The following is a 16,593-nucleotide window of genomic DNA, read 5'->3' on the forward strand; positions in this document are numbered from 1 at the left end:
ACTTAATAAAACTAACTAATCAGCTATTGTTGACTCTTTCATACACTATCCAGAAACTCGTTTGAGAGCAGTGCTTACTGAACCTGGTTTGTTTAATGTTCTATTTTTAGTGATTTATCACTCTATCCAATATTGTAACTGTCCAAGGCGATCATGTGGCTTAATTCATGCGATGCAAAAGAATCGATACCATTATTACCAATACTTACATATTATTGTCCAAATATGCTGTTCTTTTCTATTGTTATATTTGTGCATTGTTGTTACATTATCAATGTGTAACATGTCAACGATAATAGAAATGCAGGACTTTCTCAGCACTTCTCATTGTTTAGCAATCTCTAAACAAAAATACTTAACGAGTTCCAGAAAACTAATTCGGTAACTATGTTGCAATTCAGAGTGATCTTTTAACCAATTGTATTATTCTAATAGTGGACGAAAAACTTACCAACGGATTTTTTCTCTGTGCTTGAAAGATCTGCGAAATCATCGATTAATGCACAGCAGATTTCATGCTATGCTGCATCCTTCTTATTTCTGCCCTTGTATTCCTCGGTCCTTACATCCCAAATACAAGGCCTTTTTTCCACTTTCATTATCAGAATCTCCATATCTATTTTCTCAATTTCTAGTGGTTACATCGTGGAAGTCACTTTGTAGTCACACGGAACGGAGCACGCAACTGCCTGCTGCAAATGGCCACTCTACTCCGCTCCCAGCACTGACTGCTGTCAGCTGGCCCTTATCCGCACACCTGTCGCACCGCCCGTGTGAAATGCCCAATTGATTCTCATGACCCATAGCGCTGCGTGTGCCGCAGCGGGTTTTCCGCCTCGCTATGGGCGATGCGGCTGGCAAGCGGCAAAATTCCGCAGCCGCACACGTTCCGCCCCGTGTGGACTGCTGCATCTACCCCGTGCGCCATAGCGGTGCAGTCATTTACCGCGCGTCTGACGTTCCGCAGCTATTCCGCTCGTGTGGCCCCGGCCTACGGGAATCCAACAAGAGGATGACTTTCCAGAAGCATATACTGTGAGACTGCCAAATACCTAGCTAGTCTATGAGCCCTTTGTCCAACTCGATGGACTATGGCTTGATAATACTGAAAAACTTTGAAGAACAGAGGCAGGTTACAAATGTGCAGGCTACTTTGAGTCAATGGTACAATTAAAAAAAAGACTCATTTCTTTTTATGTCCTAATTCCCATGCAATGAATCCAGTAGAGGATTTCAATGAAAAAATTCAGTGCCCTCACTGAGTGTTGCTGATCTGGAAAAAAAATATGAGGGCTTGATTTGTATATTGAATGGAAGGTGTGATAGTTTTTGAACACTTTTGGGAATTATGTTAAAAAAAAAAAAATCACAGGATGATGATCCTACGCTTCCTCAGAATCTAAATAGACCAAAGAAGTACGAAGGCAATGAAGCACACTTTCAAAACCCAAAAGGAATACTATACAGCTATTTACAGTGAAGTTTGTGAAACAGTGAAATCTTTCATTACTGAGTGGTTTGCTTTAACTGGACTTGCACAGGCAGGTCATTGCAGTTGGACAAGAGTGCTTGCTTTTAGTAAACAGAGGTGAAACAAATTTGGAAAAATCAACTGAGTTTTTCAAAAATGACCTAGACGTTGAGAAACTGTGCTTACACTTTAATATGTTAGCTGATATCGCAAATAAAAAACAACCGGTATTGAGAAAAATGTGTGATGTAAGAAACTACACTACACAAGAGCCTGCAGTTGGAGAAATGTTATGTGATGTAGTGAAGTGCATTAAGCTTCTCCAAGTAGCTCCAATGATGACAGCAACAGCAGAATGGTCATTTAGTGCCCTTAGACGTCTGAAGTCATATCTCCAATCAACAATAGGACAGAAGCAATTGAATGACTTGGCTGTTCTTCATGCCCACAGAGATATTTTGGGTGAATTGGATATCTGACAAGTCATCGATGACTCCATATTCAGTAATCCAGTCAGACGGTCGACATTTGCACCTTTTTAAAGACACTCAGTCCTAATAACGGCATTTAGAGCAATATTAAAAACCTTTACAAAATAGAGAATTAAATACGTACATAATGTTTAATTTTCAGTTTTGAAATATTAGTACTGTATTAGTTATTTACAGACTTTTTGACTGAAAGTATTAGGCATACTACATTAACTTTATTAAAGTATTGACTTTGAGATATTATTTTTATTTAATGAACCCTGAGCCTTATTTAGAGTAAGCTTAAATTAGCTATTTCACTTATTAATCAAAGCATTATTACTGTGTGACAGCAATATTTTATGTTTTATTCTTTTAAAGATAGTTTAGGATTTATTTAAATATAATTTCAGTCTTTTCAGAGCTATATACTCACTGCTCTGTTAGTCTATAAGGATGATTATTACTGTAAATTAAATTAGCTTTTTACGAAAATACCATGCATGTTTGTTTTGTTTCTTTTTTCAAAGCCAAAGCCAAAAAATGCGTCAGGCTTGTCGAGTTTCCTGGAGTGTCGAGAGTTCAGTCTAAAATGCTTAAAGAAACTTTAAAACTCACTATTTTTCATCTAAAATTTAGAAAATTTCCTGGGGTGAGACCCCCCCTCCCCAATATTTTTTAATATGTCGGCACCCTTATTGGGAGGGGGGGGGGGGGGGTGGAGGTTAAAGTGGCCACTCAAAGGGAAATTGAATTTTCACCAAACCCCAAACCTAGGTTACTGATGGAAGCTTACCACTTAACACATTTCAAATCTACATGTAAGATATCACACCTAATTTTTTTTTAGTGAAAAAAAAAAAGTGATGTAAAGGGACTAAAAGCATTTTTCTGAAGGCTTACATAGTGACGATGGCCACTGCCATTGCAGCAGTATCCCATGTCTCTTTCTGATTTCTGGATATATCTTTTTCCCCAAATATTAAAGCCAAGTGGTTGCAGCTGACGAACAGAATTTTCAGTGTGTGTGTGTGTGTGTGTGTGTGTGTGTGTGTGTGTGTGTGTGTGTGTGTGTCATGGGTCAGTTTTACATTGTACTATGCATGTCTTGATCACTTTTCCCATGCTATGCTATGATGTCATCCACAGATGATGTTTATAGAAAATGGGGATCTATTTATTTGGAGGACAAAACACGTTGTTCAGACATGGATATTGTAACAAGTAATACAAGTAAGCTAACAATTTTAAACATGGCTGTCAGCAGCAACTGTGCATAAAGTCTCAAGGCTTATTACAATACTTTCTGTAACTGATTGATTGTGTATATCATGATTTGCCTTACATCAGATAACTCAAGATCAAAGTTTTTATTAAAAAATAACAGAACAAGCTTTCACTTAGTCTCACTGACAATATTGGTGATGTATTATCAGAACTTTCTTGACTACTACTCAGCAGGCAGAAATACTGTTCTAGCAAAAACTATGCAATGATTACTTTTCTGTCCTGGGCACTTAGAGGGGCGTTTGAAAAGTCCGTGCAAAGTCCGAGAGATGGCAACATCGGCGCATATTGAGGTCATGTTTAGTTAGTAGTAGTAGTAATAATAATAATAATAATAATAATAATAATGGTTTATTTGTCCATAATAATCCTTGGAAAGAATGCACACCAAGTTTCAGCCATATTGGTCTATTTCTTTGTGTTTTGAAATCGTGTGAATCAAGGAAGTCGAGTGGTTCTCAAAAAATGGACGAAAAAGAATTTTGTGTGGTGATTAAAAATTACTTTATGAAAGGCAAACCACCTCAGGAGACTAAAGAGAAGCTTGATATAAACATTACGGTAACTCTACACCTTCGATTAGAACAGTTTATAAGTGGTTTCAAAATTTTTGGAGTAGCCATATGGGCACAAGTGATGCTGAACGTCTTACGTCCTGTGGAGGTTATGACTCCAGAAATCATTGATAAAATCCACGATATGGTGATGGATGACAGAAGAGTTAAACTGCGTGAGATTGCGAGTGCTGTGGGCATCTCGAATGAACGGGTACTTAATATTTTGCATAAACATTTGGACATGAAAAAGCTATCCGCAAGATGGGTTCCGCGATTGGTCACGCTTGACCAAAAACGGAATCGTGTGCAGTGTTGCAAGAATGGTTTGCAGCTGTTCAGGAAGAGTCCACAGGGCTTTAAGTGTCATTTCGTTACTGTTTAAGAAACATGGATACATTACTGTACTCCTGAGACCAAACAACAATTTTTGCAAGGGATAATCCTCATCGCCTATCTGAAAAATGGTAAAACTATTACAGGTGCATATTATTCACCGTTATTGGGCTTCATAAGATATTAACAGAAAACTACTTCATCTTCTTAAGTCATTTGTGATGGCAATTATACATTTCACACGTAACGTAATGTAATATTAGCAAAAATTGATGATATTAATGGTGATGATGATAACAAACATTTTTACAAAGTAAACATAATCTTCTGAATTATTTACATTAGATCACAATGATCTAACTACACTTCTTTATACTTTGTTCAGTATAGTTTCAAAAGCAACTAAACAGCTGTAGCCCAGAAGTTTAACAAACTTCTGTCATGGTCTTGCGCTCCCAGTGCTTGCATCAGATTGGTGACATCCTGTGTGTGGGCTGCTAGGTGGTGCACCTGGCTAGTTATCTTCGCTATGCTGTGTAAGAAAAGAAAGTCTTGTAGGATTAGTTGCAAAGAGAAATGTGCAGTGAAATTATTTCTCACTAGAACAGGCACTTAATTGAGACAACAGAGCTGTCTCTCTCAATAAAAATCAGTGATCATACCAGTTACCTAAGAGTAAAACTATGGTGTTTTAAAATGCACATGAGAGTTTTAAGGCTTTTTACATTTATTACATTCAACTTACAATTATGACTAATCCATCAAATCAAAGAGCAACTCAGTTTTTCTTACATGTTAGCACCATTCGTCACACAACACAAACCGAGTCAATAGGTGAGTTTTTCCTAAAGCTTGATCAGTGTGTCTGGAGCAACTATTGAAACAACTGCTTCAATCCTGTTTCTTATGTTTGTTAGATCAGCTGGTAGTGCACATACACGGGACCCCTTATGAACTATAAAAATGGCATGGCGTCAGATTCGGTGAGCATATATATGTGAAACGAGCTCTGTCATGTGGCCCCTTGCAACCAGTAACAACATTGTTTATCCAATCATGTACTGTGTTATGCCACTGAGGTGGTGCAACATCTTATGGTCAATTAAATTCTTGAGTTCAGCTTCTTCCAATTAAGGAAAGAGACACATTTCTAGTACATCCAGATGAGAACACCAGCTACAGTTGTTTCACTTAAAAAGGCAGGCCCATAAACTTTTGTCAGGATATGGCACAAAAAACATTCAATTTAGAGGAGTCTTCTTGCAACTATACCATCTAGTGGGGATTTGCTGACATCCAGATGTGTGCATTACGTGTGTTAACATTTCCACTTCGGTTAAATGTCAATTCATCAACGAAGATGACATTATCCAGAAAATCATCTTCACCATGCAACAGTATCTCATTTGCAAAGTTGGCATGTAAATCATAGTCTGTAGGCTTTAGAGCTTGTAACACCTGCAAACGGTAAGGACATAGATGTGTCTCCTTAAAAGTCTTCAGACAGATGTCACTGGAATTGCTAATATACGACTAGCCTTCCAGCACATGTGACAGACTTTCATACATTCAGCATGTTCCTCAGTCACTCTTGGTCATCCTGTACTCTTCCCTTTGCAAACACAGCCAGTGTCTTCAAACTGATGATACCATCTTCGGATAGTGTTATTACTTGGAGGTTTGCAGTGGAATGCAAATGGCATTGTAACAACAGATTCAGTCCTTGCAAATTGTAAAATACAAAAAACTTTCTGTTTAATAGTCACCATATTTGCTTTTGCACATTCTGATGGAAGACAAAGGAAAGAGTGCATGTGCACAGGCATAAAAACTAAGGTGTTTGAGTTGTTCTTCCATTTGATGTATTATTTATAAGCTGAAAACAATAAATTCAACGAAGCCTGAAAACGCCTAATTCATTTTGAAACACATTGTAGAACATTCTTTCAAGTGTATTTCATATAGTTTTCTGTAATGGGATTTACTGCAGCTTGTCTCTACTGTGGTACGGGAGAACTTATATTTGATTCCTGACAGCTTACTACTATTATAACCAATCCACCAAGTGTGTTATATACCAAATTAATTATCAGATGTGCAAATTATTTATTATATATCCCCCATAAAAATATTCCAGTTAAATTTTTGAGAATTAGAACACACGCCAAGACTTTCTGGATCAAACATTCAAACGAAATACTCAACTTGCAGGTTATGCATGACATACATGCATCTGACAATACATAATCCTTAACAACTGTAAAGTACTGATGTAATGAATGTCTAGCAGAAATATACTGTTTAATCTGAATCACAAGATAATGAGAGTTAGTTCATATTGTTGTGACTCGCCGATCATTCAAAGCGCCGGTGTGCAATTACGCGCGTCCTCTATGTGCGGCGCTGTCTGCCAGCCATGCAGCAGCTGCTCCACCTAAGCGGCCAGCTGAGCAGCGGCCGCTAGACTGGGACTCAGTGCTCATTCGAATGCTAACGTGTACACATGTCTTGCTTGTCAACTTACTCTATGACTTATACGTGTTGTGTCGTTCTGAAATATATGTGTTAAACTTGACGTTATAACAATTGGCGAGTGGATTTTTCCTTTTCACCGTTGACCCACAGGGTTCCATGGCTACTGTCGAGCAACTATTGCAAAATCTCCTTGAACAGCAAACACTTCTCTAACAGCGGCGATTCGCGATTTCGTCGCGGCGTCAAATGCGGGGCGTTTCTCATCATTGGCTATACCTCCTTTTCCTCCTTACGACGAGACGGCGGAAGACTGGTCTGATTATGAAAAACGTCTTCGACAGCACTTCTTGGCATTTCATGTCACGGACGAACAACCATGTAAGTCTCTGTTCCTTTCCTGGATTTCACCTCAAATGTATCGGTTGTTGTCACTATTGGCTCCTTTGAAGGATCCTGCGTCTTTGTCCTTTGCTGAAATGTGCTCACTTCTGTCTGTCTATTTTCAAAAGCAAACGCATGTGGTAGCCTCTCGTGTTGCCTTTTATCGTTGTCAAAAACAGCCACATCAATCCTATCGCGCTTGGGCTGCTGAACTTCATAGCCTCAGTCAAAAGTGTCAATTTGTTACTGATGTTCACAAAGACTCCTATGCCGATTCCATGGTATGGGATGCTATTATCCGGTCGGCACCCGACAAAGAAGTTCGGCAATGTGCCCTTCAGTTGGCGAATCCGACTCTAGATGAAGTTCTCTCCACTGCGCAGTCTTTTGAAATTTCTCGTGCCGCTGGGGCGCAAATAGAGGCGTGGGGTGATGTCGGAGAAATACAAGCTCTGTGCGCTGTTGACGACGCGTGCGGTGCGTCCCCGCCGGCCGACGTGGCCGCAGTGCGCTCCCACGCGCAGCCTCGGCCTAGACGTAAACAACCCGCTAAGAAACTGCACCAAAACCCCCGGCAACTTCCTTCATGTCCGCGGTGTTTTACGAAACATTCACGCGAGGATTGTTCCCAACGTCGGGCTGTGTGTCACAATTGCAAAAAGAAAGGTCATGTGTCTTCCGTTTGCAAATCTGACCACATACATGATGTTCATGAACATGATGCTGATTCTGATTCTGTGTTGTCTGCCAACTGCACTTCTTCCCTTTCAGGGAAGTTATTCCTCACTTTCCAAATCCCTGGTCGAGATGTTCGCATGCAAGTGGTTCTGCTGTCACTATAATTAATTCTCAGATGTATCTTCAGTTGGGTTCTCCACTCCTGTCACCTGTCACTCGGCAATTACGGACGTACAATAAACAGAAGATTTCTCTCTTGGGACAGTTTAACGCTGAGGTATCTTACAAATCCGTCGTTCGCACTGTTCCCATATTTGTGGTCGACCAGAGCAATGCAGAAAATCTTTTTGGTTTCGATGCCTTTCACGTTTTTGGGTTCTCCATAGATGACTCTGTCAATATTGTCTCTGATGCTATTCCTTATGCTCAACTGGATTCCTTGTCGATGACATTTTTGTCCCTTTTTTCTCCTGGGTTAGGCCGTGCAAACGACTTTGAAGCTCATATCATGCTCAAACCCACTGCTCGACCTAAGTTTTTTTGGGCTCGGCCCATTCCTGTGGCCCTTCGTGATCGGGTAAAACGGGAGTTGGATCGTCTCACTACTTCAGGGGTCTTGCTTCCTGTCACTTCCAGTGAGAGGTCCTCTCCTGTCATTGTCGTTGCTAAGCCAAATGGTGATATTCGTCTCTGTGGCGATTTCAAAGCCACTGTAATTGCTCAATGCCTCATCGACACTTACCCTATGCCCCGTCCTGAAGAACTGTTCACTAAACTTGCTGGAGGCCAGTATTGTTCTAAAATTGACCTATCAGAAGCTTATCATCAACTTCCTCTCGATGCTGCTTCCTGGCAGTTTCTGGTCCTTAACACGCCTTTCGGCCTCTATCAATACCAACGCTTGCCATTCGGGGTTGCTAGCGCCCCTGCTCTCTTTCAGCGATTCTTGGAACAATTATTGCTCCCTGTCCCTGGGTGTATCAATTACATGGATGACATTGTTGTCACTGGCTCCACCACAGAAGAACATCTTCAAAATCTCCGCACACTATTTCATGTCTTACAGACTGCCGGTCTTAAGTGCAATCTTCAGAAATCACAATTTTTTCAGGCATCTATCATGTACTTGGGGTTTCAACTCTCTCGGGATGGTATTCGTCCGCTTCAGCAAACTGTCGCTGCGATCGATGCCCTTCCTCGCCCTACATCTGTTAAGGAACTGCAGGCCTTCTTGGGGAAAATAGCATACTATCACAAGTTTTTACCGTCTGCGGCTTTGGTGGCTCAGCTGTTGCATCACCTGTTGCATAAAAACGTGCTTTTTCACTGGTCCGCGTCATGCGAAGCGGATTTCCACAAATTGAAGACTATGCTGAAACAGGCCCCATGCCTCGCTACTTATCGACCTGGCCAACATCTTGTTCTTGCCACAGACGCCTCCCAATACGGGGTCGGTGCAGTCCTTGCGCACCGTTTTACTGACGGTTCGGAACAACCCATTGCTTATGCCTCCAAAACGCTCACGGATGCCCAACAAAAGTATTCTCAAATTGAGAAAGAAGCTTTGGCCATTATTTATGCTCTTCATAAGTTTGGTGTTTTTCTCTATGGCTCAAAATTTCATCTTGTTACGGATCACAAACCACTTGTTTCCTTGTTTCATCCATCAATGTCACTTCCCGACAAGGCTGCACACCGCCTCCAGCGTTGGGCTCTTTACTTGTCTCGTTTCAATTATGAGATTCATTTCCGACCAACGGCTCAACATGCGAATGCTGATGCTCTGTCTCGCCTTCCCATGGGTCCTGATCAGGCATTCGATAGGGACGAACTTTTGTGTTACCACCTGGATGTTGCCGAGCAGCGGGTTGTAGACGGGTTCCCCATCACTGGGGACAGGCTGGCGGCTGCTACGGGTTCTGACCCTACCCTCTCCTGGGTTTTACGCTGTATTCAGAAGGGTTGGCCAGATCGCCTGTCTGCTAAGACTTCTGATCTGTTGCGGAACTACTACGCTTTGCGCTACCGCCTCACGGCTAGGGATGGTGTTATCCTCCTCTCCACTGACAATGCTTCGCCGCGTGTTGTGGTACCTGTGTCTTTGCGTGCTTCGGTCTTGCGCCTCCTTCACCAAGGGCACTGGGGTGTGTCTCGCACAAAATCTCTGGCGTGCCGTCATGTGTACTGGTCTGGCATCAACTCTGAAATAGCACACATGGTCGCTGCCTGCGGCCCTTGTTTGTCACAGGCCGCTGCCCCGAAGTCATCTTTGTCACTGTGGCCTTCGCCTGAGAAGCCCTGGGAGCGCATTCATGCTGACTTTGCGGGACCCTTTTTAGGTACTTATTGGCTCCTCGTAATTGATGCCTACTCTACCTTTCCTTTCATTACATGTCACGGCCCTGCCGTTCCATCCACAATCTGACGGTGAGGCTGAACAACTGGTCCTGACATTTAAGGCTCAGATGCGGAAACTTCTGACTTCTTCTGCTGCTGCTGATGTGCTTCTCCAGTTTCTGGCGTCTTACCATTTCACCCCCATGGGCGACCACAGCCCGGCTGAGCTCTTACATGGCTGACAGCCCCGCACGCTACTTCATCTTCTGCGGCCTTCCACCTCACGGCCGCGGGTGCCTTCACTTGGCCGGTTCACCACCGACTGCCTCGTCTGGGTACGGGGATATGGCAGGCGGCCAAAATGGAGCCCGGGCTGCATCTTAAGACACCGTGGCAGATGCCTGTATGAAATCCAGACGGACACGGGTGTTGCAGTGCGTCATTCGGACCAGCTTCGGCCTCGTGTGCCAGCAATGCCTGTTCCGAATGCTGCTACACCACCTTTGGCTCTACCTGACGCTCGGGATCTTGGCATCTCTCAATACTCACAACGCAGCCCTCTCATCATCATTGCGATGCCAGCACAAGAACGGACGCCACCAGGAGACGTGCCCATGCAGGAACCGGATGACCATCCTCTGTCAGAGCAAATCTACTCGCCTCCTCCTCCAATGGACGCCGACACATCGCCCATGTCTCCTGTCATATCAGCTGGACTTGCTGCAATGGGCAGATTGGTGCATGGGGCCCCAGCAGATTCGACCCCTACGTCTTCTGTCATCTCGACCCGTTATCATCGGGGACACTTCCGTCCGTACGGGAAGCCTCCTCCTCGAGACTTTACAGCGAGTCACACAACGCCTATGGACGTTAGCCATCTCCAGGACACCTCCATCAGGATCAGTGCAACAATTTCAAAGGAGGGAAAAGTGTTGTGACTCACCGATCATTCAAAGCGCCGCCGCGCAATTACGCGCGTCCTCTATGTGCGGCGCTGTCTGCCAGCCATGCAGCAGCTGCGCCACCTAAGCAGCCAGCCGAGCAGCGGCCGCTAGACTGGGACTCAGTGCACATTCGAATGCTAACATGTACACATGTCTTGCTTGTCAACTTACTCTGTGACTTATATGTGTTGTGTCGTTCTGAAATATATGTGTTAAACTTGACGTTATAACACATATATGCAACGCCTACCAGATAGGAAATGTAGATTTTTGTGAGTTAATATACAAACAGGTAAACAACGGTGAGCATACAAATTCAAGTCCAAACATGCACTAAAACTGCAATGTGAACATGTCAACAAAAAACTTGTCCATACACCTATGCTAAACTGTTTAATGAGGCAAGTGGAAACTTAGTGCAACAGGGCTATAGCAACTGTATGAAGGGAACAAAACGACCACACACACACACACACACATATATTAAAGTACTTCTACCAGTAAACTGAACTTTTAAAATGTGCATGTGCACAATATAAAAACTATATGACATACAAATTTAAGCTTCTGCAATTGGTTGTGCAAAAGAAATAAATAAAAACAGATACAATAACCTTAATTAAATGAGAACAATGCCCAAGTAAACTATCGTACAAGGAAAAGACAATAGTCATAATATAAATGGTAATCTTAGGAAGTCAGTGTGTATTCATATGTTCTCATTAGTGTCAATGCACAGACTTACGAAAGAGGCAGGAAGTGGTAGCTCACAAATTTTCTTACCACTGTTGATACATAAAAATTCCTTTCTACCACGTGCCTAACAGCCAAAGTGGTTTGGGATTGGCATTGGAACTTTGCTATTTTGTGGAGAACCATCCATTCCCATATGTAGTCTATTATAATGGGATTTCCACTCATAGCTACTGCCAGCTTCCCACTGGGGAGGAATCTATGTACCCCCAAATTATATCTAGTTTAATAGAAGGTCAAATATGACATTTACCTGAAATGGTACACACGATAAGCCCAGTGTTTACCTACGTGGATGAGAGAACCTGTTTAAAAACCACATCCAGGCTGGTTGGCACTCCGGCCCCTGTTATTAATCACCAGGTGGATTTGATTGGGTGGCCGATGTGCATCCTGGTATCCCAGAAGCAGGTGATTTAATGCATTCAGCTATCTGGGTGTGACTAATGAATACAAATATAATTCCTTATCATGTAAAAAGCAAACAGGCTACATAAACCAGTAGGTGCAAATAAAATATTAACAAATATTTATTTTCTTGCGGAGAGGATAGGGAAATGGGGAACTTCATTGCGTAGCATACAAAATAATTAGCAATATATAACATGTGAGCAAAATCAAAGCACATGTCACAAACCTTTCCCACAAACATGGCCTTGTTATGTTGGTACTAAGAATGACTGAAAGCACAGGGACACTACAGCCGTTACACTTCCTGAGGACATGCAGCTCTAATGTATAGTTAATCATGATGGCATCCTCTAGGGTAAAAGTTTCTGGACGTAAAATAGTGCCCCATTTGGATTTCTGGGAAGGGCCTATTCAGGATGATGATATCACAAAAAATAAAACTATTTTTGTATCGTTTGTAGCATGGAATGTTAGTACGTGTGAGTAAAAGATAATCAACACAAAATTAAATAAGGTAATGCAAGAGTAGGTCTAATGTTGAATAAAGAAAATAAGAATGTGAGTGAAGTGCTATGAACAACACAGTATAGGACCAAGCTAGATATGAAGACAACACAAACCACAATAGTACAAGTTTATATGCTTACTAGCTCTGCAGATGATGAAGAGATTGAAAGGACTGATGATGAGATGGAAAAAATTATTTAAATAGTTATGGAAAATGTAAATTAGTTTGTCAAGGGAGAGTGGAATTATATAGAAGGCAAAATTATGAGGCAGCAGGGTCTGGGAGAAAGGAAAGTAAGGGAAGCCACCTGGTAGAATTTTACACAGAATACAACTTAATCATTGTTAACACTTAGTTTAAGAACTATGAAAGAAGATTAAAAATGTGGATGAGACTTGGGAGAAACAGAAATTTTAAGACAGATTGTATAATGCTGCAGCAGACATTCCAAAACAGATTTTAAACTGGAAAACCTTGCCAGTATCAAATGGGGGGACTGTAATTTATTTATTTTGAACTACAGATTAAAACTGAAGAAATTGTAAAAAAGTAGGAAATTAAGGAGAAAAGTAGGAAATTAAGGAGATGCAGCCTGGATAAAGTGAAAGAGCCTAAGGTTTTTGACACATCTAGCAGAATTACTGGATAACACAGGAAATTTTCAATTTAACTGATGAAATAAGAAAATATAAAGATGAATCAGGTGAAAGGGAATACAAAAATCTAAAAAATGAGAGTGACAGAAAGTGTAAACTGGCACTGCAGGAATGGGTAGGGAAGAAATGCAAGGCTATAGAAATGTGCACAACTAGGGAAAAGCAGATGTCTTGTGGGCAAAAGCAGCTGTAAGGATATCAAGAGCTCAGATGGGAAACCTGTAGTAAGCAAAGAACGCAAAATGTGGAAGGAATATATACAACAGCTATATAAGGGAAATGAGCTTGAAGGCAATACTATAGAAAGGGAAGAGGAAATGAAAGGAGTCATCATACTGTGACAAGAATTTGACAGAGCTATGAAACACCAAATTCAAAACATGGCAGCCATTCCAAAACTATTCCACCTGCTATGCAATACATATGAGAAAGGGGAAATGCCCTCAGACTTTATGAAGAATTTAATAATTCCAGTTCCAACGAAGCCAGGTGCTGATAGATGTGAAATATTACCAAACCACATATATACTGCAACAGGAACGTGCAAGGCAATATTAATCCAACTTATCTTAGAAGATAGGCTGAAAAAAAGCAACCACACAATTATGAACTGTAGATTTACAGAAAGCTTCTGACAATTTTGCTTGGAATACACGCTTTCAAATTCTAAAGGTAGCAGTACAAAATACATGGAGTGAAAGATTGTATACAGTTTGTACAGAATTAGACCACAGTTATGCAAAATTTAACGATATGACAGGAAAACAATAGTTGAGAAGAGAGTGAGACAGGGTTGCAAATTATTCCTGATGCTACTCAATTTGTTAACAAATCATAATAAATGAAACCAAGGAGGAATTATTAAAATATAATAAAGTCCTAGAAGAAGAAGAAATAAAACCTTCTAAGTTTGCTGACAATATTGTAATTCTGTCACAGACACTAAAGGACATGGAAGAATTGTTGAACAAAATAAGTAGAGTATTGAAAAGAGGTTTTAGGATGAATATTAACAAAAGTAATGGAACATAGTTGAATTACACTATCAGATCAAAAATTTACAGACACCTAATAGTGGACATTAACATGGGACAGCTTGAACCTGCTGGGGACACTACTAATGAGATATCTGAATGTTTGTGGAGGAATGACAGCCTATTCTTCAAGACCCTAAACCAAGAAATTAGTGATGATGGAAGCCACAATCTAATGCACCTCAAAGGTGTACCACTGGCTTCAGATCTGGACTCTGGGCAGGCCTATCCCTTTCAGTTATGTTATTGTCCAAAATCTATAGCCTCACAGATGCATTGTCATGCTGATACAATCAATCATTGTTTCTGAACTGTTCCTCTACTGTATGCAGTACCCAGTGCTGTAAAATGTGTTCATATTCTACTGCATTTAGCTTTTTCTTACGTGCAATAGCCAACTCACTCATTTCCAGCCACCCACTGTCCAATGGCATTGCTGTTTACAACACCTCAAGTGTCACTTACAACACCTATAGAAATGAGTGGCTTGCAAGGAGGTGCTCGACCATTATACCCCATTCTTTTTAACTCCCCACATGTCATTGTGCTGGCTGGACTACTGGTAGGACTTTGGAGCTCACGAGTGATTCCTTCTTCTGATTTCATGCAATTTTTTATAGCCACCCTTATCAATGATCGACAGTCCCTGTACATCACTATATGAGGTTTGCCTGGTCTCAGTTTAGCTGTAGTTGTACCTTCACATTTCCACTTCACAGTCACATCATCAACAGTCGACTTTGGCAGCTCTAGAAGGGTTCAAATGTACTTGATGGATTTGTTGAGTAACATCCAAAGCCTCATCCATGTCTGAGGTCACTGAGCTCTCCTGACTGACCCTTTCTGCTACTACTGCTTCTTTACTGTTGACATGATACTGTCTGCCTCCTTTTACACTGGCAGGTCCTCCTCTCGTCACATCTAGTAGTCAATTCCACATTACATAGTGGTGTCCATATACTTTTGACTAGACAGTGTACATCAAGTGATACTAAGGGAATTAAATTAGAAAATTAGTTGAGTTTTAGCATGTGGGCAGCAAAATAATTCATGATGGCTGATGTAGAGAGGATGAAGCTTTTTTGAAGGTATTCATCTGGAGCGTGGTCTTATATGGAAGTGGAACATGGATGATAAACAGTGCAGACCAGAAGAGAGTGGAAACTCCAGAAGACCAGATAACTAATGACATGATACGGACTCAAACTGGAGAGAAAAGAAATTGATTGTATAATTTAACTACAACAAGGCATCAGTTGATACGGCACATCCAGATGCATCAACGAGTCATCAATTTGTCAATGGAGGTAAATGCTGCATGTCAAAATTGTAGAGGAACATCAGGGCTTGACTACAACAAGTAGGATCAAGGGGATGTTGGTTGCAGCAGGTATGTATAAATGAAGAGGCTTGCTCAGGATAGATTAGCATGAAGAGTTATATCAAACCACAACCTCACTTTACTGTAATTGTGAATACTTTCAGTGTTTTAAGCTAGTATTCAGTTTTTCAACAGTGCAGAATACATGTGTGTGCGAGTGTATACCTGTCCCCCCCCCCCCCCCAAGGTAAGTCTTTCCACTCCCGGGATTGGAATGACTCCTTACCCTCTCCCTTAAAACCCACATCCTTTCGTCTTTCCCTCTCCTTCCCTCTTTCCTGATGAAGCAACCGTGGGTTGCGAAAGCTTGAAATTTGTGTGTGTGTTTGTGTTTGTTAGTGTCTCTATCAACATACCAACACTTTCATTTGGTAAGTTACAGAATCTTTGTTTTTAGATATATATATATAATTATTTAAAATATATATAATTATTAGGTGCACACAACTCTCAAGCATTTGTGCCTATTAGGTTAAAAAAAATAAAATAAAAAAAAAAATAAAAAATAAAATAAAATAAATAAAAAACTCACTTCTGCAGCCATTATTCAACATGGCTAATGCTGTACTGATCAATTATGTCAAGTTAACGAGACAAAACAGTGTGCTGAGCCAGGACTCGTAACACATACCTTGCATCAGCAACAATTTCCCAACCTGGTTACCCATACACAGGTCGAGCCAACCTGGTTACCCATACACAGGTCGAGATGAACCATGGATGCCCAAGCTGCCAGAGATGGAGGTCATATGTACGTGACGTGTGCTTCCTTTTGTGTATGAATAGTGTGTGTTTCTCCTTTTCTGATGAAAGCTGTGGCCAAAAGCTTTGTGTAAGTGTCTTTTAATTGTGTCTGTGTACAACTTTAATGTGTCATCTTTACAGTAAGTAGCAATCTATCTTTTCCTACATTTCAG

At 41.2% G+C, this 16,593-nt stretch overlaps 1 protein-coding gene across 5 annotated transcripts in view; it reads right to left on the bottom strand.

Annotated features, from left to right (window-relative positions):
• Nucleotides 1-4,008: 4,008 nt before the first annotated feature.
• The window catches only part of LOC124788196 (folliculin), a 175,173-nt gene continuing 162,588 nt past the window's right edge, over nt 4,009-16,593 (bottom strand). For 4 of the 5 annotated variants that reach the window (XM_047255370.1, XM_047255369.1, XM_047255371.1 and 1 more), the window contains one exon: nt 4,009-4,650. In XM_047255370.1, the coding sequence (XP_047111326.1) occupies nt 4,521-4,650 (130 nt within the window). In that variant the 3' untranslated portion in view covers nt 4,009-4,520. Of the gene's footprint in view, nt 4,651-16,328; nt 16,490-16,593 lie in introns of those variants that run through there. The other variant, XM_047255372.1, reaches the window with a different exon arrangement.

The sequence above is a fragment of the Schistocerca piceifrons genome, chromosome 3 (genome assembly GCF_021461385.2).
Source record: "Schistocerca piceifrons isolate TAMUIC-IGC-003096 chromosome 3, iqSchPice1.1, whole genome shotgun sequence".
In the NCBI taxonomy this organism is placed as follows: domain Eukaryota; kingdom Metazoa; phylum Arthropoda; class Insecta; order Orthoptera; family Acrididae; genus Schistocerca; species Schistocerca piceifrons.